General features: G+C 61.4%; 1 protein-coding gene across 17 annotated transcripts in view; it reads left to right on the top strand.

Annotated features, from left to right (window-relative positions):
- The first annotated feature begins 1095 nt into the window (after window positions 1-1095).
- The window catches only part of Eln (elastin), a 23674-nt gene continuing 15437 nt past the window's right edge, over window positions 1096-9332 (top strand). For 16 of the 17 annotated variants that reach the window (XM_048789911.1, XM_048789926.1, XM_048789915.1 and 13 more), the window contains exons 1-12: window positions 1096-1189; window positions 1994-2023; window positions 2299-2331; window positions 4318-4347; window positions 5771-5806; window positions 6223-6315; window positions 6532-6645; window positions 6725-6793; window positions 7463-7510; window positions 8341-8412; window positions 8747-8776; window positions 9190-9261. In XM_048789911.1, the coding sequence (XP_048645868.1) occupies window positions 1111-1189; window positions 1994-2023; window positions 2299-2331; window positions 4318-4347; window positions 5771-5806; window positions 6223-6315; window positions 6532-6645; window positions 6725-6793; window positions 7463-7510; window positions 8341-8412; window positions 8747-8776; window positions 9190-9261 (706 nt within the window). In that variant the 5' untranslated portion in view covers window positions 1096-1110. The remainder of the gene's footprint in view (window positions 1190-1993; window positions 2024-2298; window positions 2332-4317; window positions 4348-5770; window positions 5807-6222; window positions 6316-6531; window positions 6646-6724; window positions 6794-7462; window positions 7511-8340; window positions 8413-8746; window positions 8777-9189; window positions 9262-9332) is intronic. The other variant, XM_048789918.1, reaches the window with a different exon arrangement.

Genomic DNA, 9332 nt, shown 5'->3' with positions numbered 1-9332 from the left:
GTTCCCAGAAGGCCCAGCCCCCTGGGGCCACTCCTCCAATCCCCCAGGCTCTGGCCAGATTGCTCACACACTCCAGGACTGGACCGCGGTCCCCAGGGGGCCGCAGACCCCGGTGCTGGCTTTGGCATGGGGTGGCCAAGACAGCCAGCATCCCCAGCCCTGCTGAGCTCTAGCTGAGGCTGACCAGGCCCAGGGGCCAGCTGGGACATGTCACCCGGCCCTGGAGCCAGACATCTGGCCACGGTGCCTCTCAGATGCACTGCAAATCTGCGTGGCACTGCCTCTGAGCCAGCCTGTGCCCCCCGAGACGCCCCAGCCCCCAGGGACAGGGCGGGGCTGGAGCCTTGGCAAGGTGACTGGTCAAGGTTGGGAGCATTCTGTGGTGGAGCCAGGGCCTGGTTTGAGACCCGGCTGGTTGCCATGACAACGGCTCAGGCCTAGGTCCAGGGCCAGCATGCCAGTATCCTCCAGTGACAGCTTCACTGGTCCATGGGGACCGTACTTGTGACCTTGGCCGGGGAATTAGCTGTGCCTTAAGAAACTATTCACTTTGCTCATTCATGATGTCTCCCTCCCGGACCCGGCGCCTCCCTAAACAGCCCTGTGTCAGATGGCCAGGACTCCACCCCAATACTGTGGCCCAGTGGTTCGGGACGCTGACCTCACGCCATCCTATCAGGGTGGGAATGGCCGCGATCTTGCTGGCAGCCGCTGCAGCCAGCTCTGCCCTCCCACAGCTCTGGCTCTGACCCGGGCTGCTCAATGCAGGAGGGAACTGTCTGCCCAGCGCCCAGCCCCAGCCCCGTGCAGAGCCCTCTGCCCCTAAGGAGATCAGGTAGCACCACATCACAGCATTCTCAGAGGCTGGGTCTGGGTTGAGCCCAGGCCCCATCTTGTTTCAGCTGTGTGACCCCAGACACATCCCTTAACCTCTCTGAGCCCAACTTCACATCTGTTAAATCCCTGAGAGTGATCCCTGCCCTTCCAGCCTCCTGGAGCTACTTTGAGAAGCGAGAATTTGAAAATGTAAACAGAACCTGCTTTGTCAACAAAACCATTACCATTCTCTCCTGTTTATCCATGTCACCAAGCTTTTGTGAGTTCTGACTGATGAAAGACTCTACCTCCTTCCTTCCAGGGGTCCCAGGGGCTGTTCCTGGTGGAGTTCCTGGAGGAGTCTATTATCCAGGTAGGACACTCAGCAGCCACGCACCCAGGCGGGCAGAGGGGATGGAGATGCTCGGAAGAGATGGCATGTTTTGTCACTGCAAGAACATTAGCATGCCTACCCCTGGGGACCCACCAGTCAGCCCCTTAGGAGTGCAGCTAACACGGCCCTGATTTACAGCTGCAAAGAGCATAAATATTCTGAAGGATAAAACATGGCTCTTGGGGAGGAGGGCACAGGCACACATTCCTACCTTAGGTTTCACCGTCTTCTAACCATGAACCCCGCTCTTGGCCACCCATTCGAGGCAAATAATTGTAAAGAACAGAAAAACCGCAGCTCACAGGAGCAGTCTTTGCAGAAATCTGCATAGCAAGCCACCTATCTGATTGGCAGGTGTGATTAACTCAACAACTCAGGCCCCAGGGCGAAGTGTAGTGTGGGTCCCGGGCTGGGTGCTGATGAGGACTGTGAGTCCCCGAGAAAGAATGGGCAGGATGTTGGGACAATGGTACGAGGGAAAGGGGACTTTTTTTCCTCTATTAATCTAGGGGGAAACATAATGTTTTTAAGTCAATAAAAAAAAAAATTGAAAGGAGCCTTTTCAATACTGGAAAGGTAGGTGGGTGTTCAGAATCAGAGGAAGCCTGGCAGGACCCCAGGGCACACACTGGCCCCAGGATATTGACCCAGGGAGGAGAAACAGAGGGTCACAGAGGTTGACCTGCCCAAGGTCGGGCAGCCGGGCAGAGGTCGGCGGGAGGAGGGATGGAGAGCGGCTTCTCTGGAAGATGCTGATGGTTTTTTCTCTCTCTCTCCTCACAGGGGCTGGTCTTGGAGGCCTGGGAGGAGGAGGTGAGACCACAAACCAGCAGGTGGGGGGGTCCTGTGGCCACACTCACCCTCAGGGCCCAGCTCCCCAGAAGGTCCAGGTATCAAAGTCCCAGATTGAGTGTCCCGTGGGAAGACACCTGTCTGAGAACTGAGCCCCCAGACCTCTCCAGCCCTTCTCCTGGCTCTTCCCTGGGCCCCTACCGACCTCAGACCTCCACCCTCACTCTCCCCGGGGTAGGGGTAACTAGTAAGACGTGGGCCGGGGCCCCCTTCACCCCCATCTCCTCTCTCTGCAGCTCTGGGGCCCGGAGGCAAACCACCCAAACCAGGTAAGAGAAGAGTAAGAGGCTCAGAGTCCTAAGGAAAGGCCGAGAGGCCGGGGAGGGCTGACTCAGGGCACTGGGGGGCAGGAAGGGGAGGGGAGGGCAGCAGCAAGGGTCCTCCTTGGGTAACAGGTGCCCAGCTCTATCCTGTAACTGCCCACGCATCCAGCTCCCCAGAGACAGACCTCTGCTCAGGGCCTCAGAAACAGCCCCAGCGTTGGAGGCCGAATTAGAGATTGAGGTCCCAGTGGCCACCAAGCCTGTAAAACAGTGCTGCAGGAGCAGGCGCAGACGAGGGCCCCAGACTCCACCTGCTCGGCCTTCAGACCCTTGATCCCAAACTAACCCCTGTCAAATCCCAGGTCGAGACCCCCGATAGGCCTGAGCTTGATGCCGGTCTGAGCCCTTATCCTGACCCCTGACCAAGCCCCAGGCTGAACCCTGACCCTCACCCCAGACGCTAAAGTGGAGCTCCCTTCTGGCCCCAGGCCCCGTCCAGCTGTGTCCAAACTGTGGAGCTTTCCAGTAGGAAGGCGGGGTAGGTCTGTCCAGGCCTCACCCCCGGGGGGCTCAGATCTGCCCCCGAGGGCCACCCTCAGCTCTGGGAAATTCACCCCAAGGGGGCGTCTCTTGGGACTCTGGGGGATGAGGAGCAGGTGGAGGCCACAGGGTCTCCACCCAGATTTATGGCCCCTGGTGTGAGATGCTGCACATGTGGCCTTGGCGTCCCCACCCGGCGCCATACGGCCCTGGCTCTGAAGCCCCAGGCTCCAGGACACAGCTTGGCTGCCCAACAGCTCTTACGAAACCCTGGCGGCCCCTGATCCAAGCACAGATGAATCCACAGACACCCCTTCGAGAAAAGCCCATCTGCGTTGTGAAACCCCGGGGCGGGGGCCAGCAGGAGAAGCAGAGGGGTGTGTGGGCAAGAGGGACCCTGGGGTCTGAGGGGTCTGCCAGGCCAGGAGACCGGGCCCGCTGCTTCCCCCTGCTTGAACCCCATCCTGTCTTCCTGGAGGGTGAGGTCTCTTAGCAGGGTCTTGGGAGGCGGAGAGAATGCAGGGATGGCCAGATGAGCCGTGGTGTGGAGAGAGGACCGTGCACAGCATAGAAGGCCCAGGTGTGGAGGTCACACCTCCAAAGATAGAGGGTGCATTCACTGATTGACCCCATAGACAGTGGAGGAACCAGGCGAGGTTGTCATTAAGTAATGGAGGGAAGACTGAGGTACCTGCGTGCAGTCTCCCGATGGATCGTAGCTAAAGTGAAGCTTCTACTGATGAAAGACTTAGGTTAGACTTCCAAAAGAACTTCCAACTCAGGCCAAATGAATAGACCAAAAGGAAAGTCAGGATATCTCCTTTGGAAGCCAAGAGCACTGTCTGGAGGAGGAGGGCTGGATTCCATGACCTCCCTAAGGTCACCTTTCAGCCTCAGGATTTAGGGCTACAAAGGCTTTGGCAGAGCCAATGTGGCTACCCGAACAAAGCTCCCTACATCTGGGCTGGGGGGACATCCGGGCCTGCCCAGGCAGGACGGAATGGGTCACAGGCAGCGCATGTCATGCTTGGGAACAATTAATCCCTTGGTGATAGAGGGTGGGTGGCCTGGCAGCTGCTCCTACACGTGGGCCCCACAGGCTGTCCCCGCCCTGGTTCAGGCTCAGCGGGGGACCAGGCAGCTGGGAGCCTGCACTGCCCACACCCGAGCTCTAGCTGGAGGACAGCTGCCCACCCAGAGGGGAGGGGCAAGGACAGGACGGGCTGGGGGCACCCCTGGGCGCACTGGTTCCCAGGAGGCAGGGAGCGTTAGGGCCACCTGCAGATGGGGAAGCTGAGGCTCAGAGAGGGGAGGTGACTCGCTCCTGCACACAGAGCCGCAGGGGCAGGAGGATCTGAATCAGAACTTTCTGACTCCAGAAATAAAAGTGGTTGGGCTGGGGGCTGGGGGGGCTCTGGGCCGTGTTCAGCCCCTCCCCTTTCTCCTCTCCAGGTGCAGGACTCCTGGGGGCATTTGGAGCAGGTGAGTCCAGGGAAGGGCACACACAGGGGTGGAGCTGGCCCCAGGGGGAGAGCATTCTGGGGGACCGAGGGAGAAAGACAGATGATGCCCAGGGGCTGTCTGTCCCCAGGCCTGACCCCACCCCTGCCCCAGCCTCTCCTTAATTCCACTCTGGTCCCATCTCTTCCTTCCAGCCCCTGTGGACAGGAAAGATCCAAGCATGTCCCCTGCCCCCTGGGAGATCAGGAAACAGACCTGGCTTGGGGACAGCCACTGCCAGAGCCAGGAAGGTTTGGGGACAGCCACTGGCTTGGGGACAGCCACTGCCCGAGGCCAGGAGGTTCACCAGGCAGCCCAGGCCCTGTCTGTCCACCTCCAGGGGCAGTTACAGACCCATCTTACAGAGGGACTGCCTGAGCTTCCCAAGGCCCAGGCCACGCAATTAAGAAGTGAGTGGGGCCAGGCACAGTGGTGCTCGCCTGTAATCCCAGCGGCTCAGGAGGCTAAAGCAGGAGGATCGAAAGTTTGAGTCCAGCCTCAGCAACTTAGTGAGGCCATAAGCAACCTAGTGAGACCCTGTCTCAAAATAAAAAATAAAAAGGGCTGGGTTTGTAGCTTGGTGGTTAAGCACCCCAGGTTCAATCTTCAGTACCAGGAAGAAAGAGAGAGAGAGAGAGAGAGAGAGGAAGGAGTGGGCAGGGCTGGTTAGAAGAGAGACCACAACCAGCGCGAGCCCACTAGTCTCCCCCAGGGCTCAGCAGGCCCCGTGCTGGAGGTCCCTGGAGAGTGTTCCCCCGGGGCCTGGACCCTGGCAGCCAGGACTGGTGCTCGCAGGAGAGATTCTCATAATTGGAAACAAACCTGTGTCGCTGTAAAGTCCAGCCCGATTGCCCATTGTCCCAGCCAAGGCCGAGGAATGTCCCCTGGGAGGGGCAATGGGGCCCAGATGTGGGGAGGAGAGTGCCAGGGACCCATCTGGCTCTAGCCACGAGGCTCCTGGACTGCGGGGCAGGCTGGACAGAAGGACAGATGATGGGGACAGACCCAGGTGAAGTCAGAGGCACCTGCGAGGGAGCGGGCAGGCCCAGGTGGGGCCCCTGGCTTGGCTGAGGCCTAGCCTGCAGCCCGTGCCCAGCTCTGGCCCTGCAGGAAGCCCTGCTGCCTCTGGTTGGCTGTTAGGGGCACAGCCCCTCCCAGGTCGCCGGGGGCTTCGGCACAGTCCTGTCTACACAGCATAGCGCATGGTCACTCAAGGGTGGCTACCCTTTTAGCAGAATCACGCAACGTACCAAAGGCCTAAGGAGCAGCTTAGAGACCAGAATTGTGACCTGCTCGTCACAGCGCTGCCAGGGTCCTGCCCCCACTCTGGGAGACCCTTCTCCCCATGGGCCAGGGCTGGTGCCCACACACCACCCTCCTCTCATCTGCTGTCTTTCTCCTGCAGGTCCTGGAGGGCTTGCGGGCGCTGGCCCCGGGGCAGGTGAGTGTGGACATGCCCAACGGGACTGGTAACTAGGTCCAGTGGGGCCTGAAGCTAAGACCACTTGCTTTGAGCAGCCATGTGGGGCAGGAGGGGGGTCCCAGCTGGGTGAGGGGACTATCACAAGGTAGTGATGAGGACCAGATGGAGGCTGCCCGGGGCATCAGCTCCCCAGGGCATTTGGGAAGGCATGGGGGGGTACTTGGCCCAAAAGATCCTGCTCAGTGGAGCCGGGGCCCCCCTGGCCTCCAACACAGGGTCCAGTCCTCCTGAGCGGCCATGGCTTCCTGGCTGAGGTCTTGCAGGGAGCAGAGGGGCCGCAGATGAGTTTCCTGAGTGGGCAGGGCCGGCGGGCTGGGGCTGGGCAGTTTCCAGGGTGCCGTGCCCAGGACCTCACCCTGTCCTCTCCTCCGCAGGGCTGGGAGCCTTCCCTGCGGGTGCCTTCCCGGGGGGCGTGGTGCCAGGTGGAGCTGCTGGTGCTGCTGCAGCCTATAAGGCTGCCAAGGCTGGTGAGTGGGACCCTTCAGGACGGGTCATCAGCCCCTGGCTTCCCTGGGCTCCACTTTACCTTCTCTTGCCCAGGGCCTGCAAGGCGGATGGGCAGGATCCTCATCTCCAACTTGCGGAGGCTCGGGAGGCAGCCAGGGGGGTTAGTGGCAGGGACAGAGCTCCAGGGCCTCTGCCTTCCGCCGTCCCTCGAGTGACCCCTCCACCTGGCCCTGCAGGTGCTGGGCTCGGAGGTGTCGGCGGAGTTGGTGGGGTTGGTGGCGTTGGAGGAGTTGGTGGCATTGGAGGACTCGGTGGCGTTGGCGGAGTCGGTGGCTTAGGAGTGTCCACAGGTAAGGTGGCTGACCTGAGTCCCCTGGGCGAAGCCAGCGGGCCGTGGAACCAACCCTCACGTGCCTCCTGCCTTGCCAGGTGCCGTGGTCCCTCAGGTTGGAGCTGGAGTCGGTGTCGGAGCTGGAGCGAAGCCAGGGAAAGTGCCCGGTGAGTGTGGAGTCCCCGGGGCTGGAGGGCAGAGGTCAGGGAGGGGCAGAGCCCCTTCCCCATTGTGCTCGGGGAGAAGGGGCAGGGCCTGGCCGCAGCAGGGCAGGGGAGATGGCCAGGTCAACAGCATGGGACCTGCTTCTGTGGAACGGGGCAGAGGACCCCCTGGCCCTTCTAGGAACTTGAAGCAGAAAAATGCTTCAGAGACAAGCTCAAGCTTGTGGCAGGCTCTTGGGTGACCATGTGGACACTGAGGCTCAGCATCGAGAGTCAGAGTGGGAGGGGCTGTGGCTGGTCCTGGCAGAGCCAGGGTGACATCCTCTGACTCTTCATCTGGTACTCATTCCACCCCACCAAGCCCTGTAGGAAGTGACTTGAGGTTCAACAAAAGGCTGCCTGTCCACTCAGCAGGGAGGGGACATCTGGAAGCTGTTAGCCAGAGGTGGGCTGGCTCCAGGAGACAGACAGAAATCCATGCACGGGAGGGTCAGCAGATGACTTCCGAGAGTCGTAGGAGGAGGGACGCCGACACCCAATGTCTGTCCTTGGCTCCCGCAGTGGGCACAGGGCTGCTCGTTGGGATCCCTGGAGCTGCCTGGGTGGGGGGCTGGCGGAGTCCCTGGACACTGAGCTGATGCTCATGGTACCTCCTTCTCCTCCTGCCTCCAGGTGTGGGGCTCCCAGGTGTATACCCAGGTGGCGTGCTCCCCGGCACAGGTGAGGACCAGAAAGCAAAGGGAAACTTCTAGAAAGAAAGCAGCCCCCATCAGCCTCCCCAAAACCCCACCCCCACAGGCAGAGGCCGTCAGAGGCCTTGGGTCCTGGTCAGTGGCTGTTTTCTTAAGTGTCAGAGCTCCGGCTAGTGAACTAAGCATCAGCCTCCCTGACCCCACCCAAGCTCTGACCCCAGGCCCCAACCCCCCTCACAGCCCAGGCAGGCCCCCAGGGGTAGACCCAGACCCCAGTGTAGCCAGCTGTTTACTCAAAGTCGTGAGTCACCAGGGGGCCTGCCCAGCAGGTCTGCCCTGCAGGAGACCCCGAAAAGCCGCCCCCACCCCCTTTCCCTGCCAGGGCCTGCCACCCCACCCAACATGTGACCTCCTGAAATCCCCCAAAAGCCCAGATCCAGGCGATTCTGTGGGATTTGCTGACAGAGTGGCCCCCACCCCCTCGGGGTCAGGTCAGTCAGCCCAGCCCCAGGGCAGGAGGGAGAGGAAGGAGACCCTGGCACTCAGTCCCAGGCCACCGCCCGGAGGCTGCTCTGCGCACACACAGCCACTTTGCCCTGACTCTGGCACTCCGTGCTTCTCCCACGAGGGTGGGCAAGGTGGATTTGTGATGAAGTCCACTCAGGCCTAAGGCCATGTGACTGCAAAATAGGGTGAAAGCTCCGACCTTCTGACTTTGGGTCGGGAAGGGGAGGAGAGTGCCCAGCAATAGGTCCCTGTGAGCCATGCCCATCACAGACAGATCCACCCAGAGACCCGAGGCAGGAGAAGGGCCAAGGAGGGCCTTCTGCCGTAGCCATAGCCCTCTTTGCCCCGCAGGAGCTCGGTTCCCTGGAGTAGGGGTGCTCCCTGGGGTGCCCACCGGAGCAGGAGTCAAGGCCAAGGCCCCAGGTATGCAGCCAGCTGGGCTGGGCCCCTGGGGGAGGCTCTGCACCCACTTGCAGGCTCCTGGGGGCTGGACTGTGGGCCATGGGGGGATCCGGGGCCTACTCAGGGTCCTCTGGAGGGCATTCTTGTGCCCAGCCCTGGTCCTACAGGCCAGGAAGGGCAGCCCGCTGCTCAGAAATCCCAGACTGTGTGCAAGGACGGGACGAGCTGCGAGGTCTGGGTACAAGTGGCCCCTGCCAGAATCTGCCTGCCCCTCTGTGCTGCCTGGCCAAAGTTGCCCCCCGGGGCCCTGTGCCCATGGTGCCAGGGCTGCCATGACAGGACTTTGTCATTGCAGGTGGAGGCGGAGCTTTTGCAGGAATCCCAGGTGAGACAGGGCTGACCATCTCAGGCCAGGGGGAGGACAGGCAGGTGGCCAGCTGGGCAGGGGCTCTGGCCCTGGGAGGAGTTGGATACCCAGCATCCATCCAGACCTGGGAGTCCCCTCATGGCTCCCACTCGGGCCCTGAGCTGACTTCAGCACGAAGGGACACCGATCCCAGGCCTGTTCCCACCCCCAACCCATCTGCACAGAGCCCACCCTTCCAAACCCAGCCCTCTTCAAGGAAGGCAAGACTATCAGCTTCAGCAGGGGTCTAAGACCCCCAGGGGGTCCTGCAGTTCCCCAGAAAGTGGCCTGTTGAACTGCTGCTGTCTGAGCAGGAAGCGGCGTCCAGGGAAGGCGTAGAAGGGGCTGCTGGCCCAGGGAGCTGGGCCCTGATTTGCTCTCGGTTTCCACAGGGGTCGGGCCCTTTGGGGGCCAGCAGCCTGGGGTCCCACTGGGATATCCCATCAAGGCACCCAAGCTCCCAGGTGAGTCAGGGGGGCTTCAGGAAGCAGGACTTGCTGAGACTCAGCCTAGGGGGACACAAATGTCCTGGGGT

Source organism: Marmota marmota, unplaced genomic scaffold, assembly GCF_001458135.2.
Source record: "Marmota marmota marmota unplaced genomic scaffold, marMar, whole genome shotgun sequence".
NCBI classification, from domain to species: Eukaryota; Metazoa; Chordata; class Mammalia; order Rodentia; family Sciuridae; genus Marmota; species Marmota marmota.
Note: the sequence above shows the minus strand (reverse complement) of the source record. Positions and strands in the feature narration are given on the sequence as shown.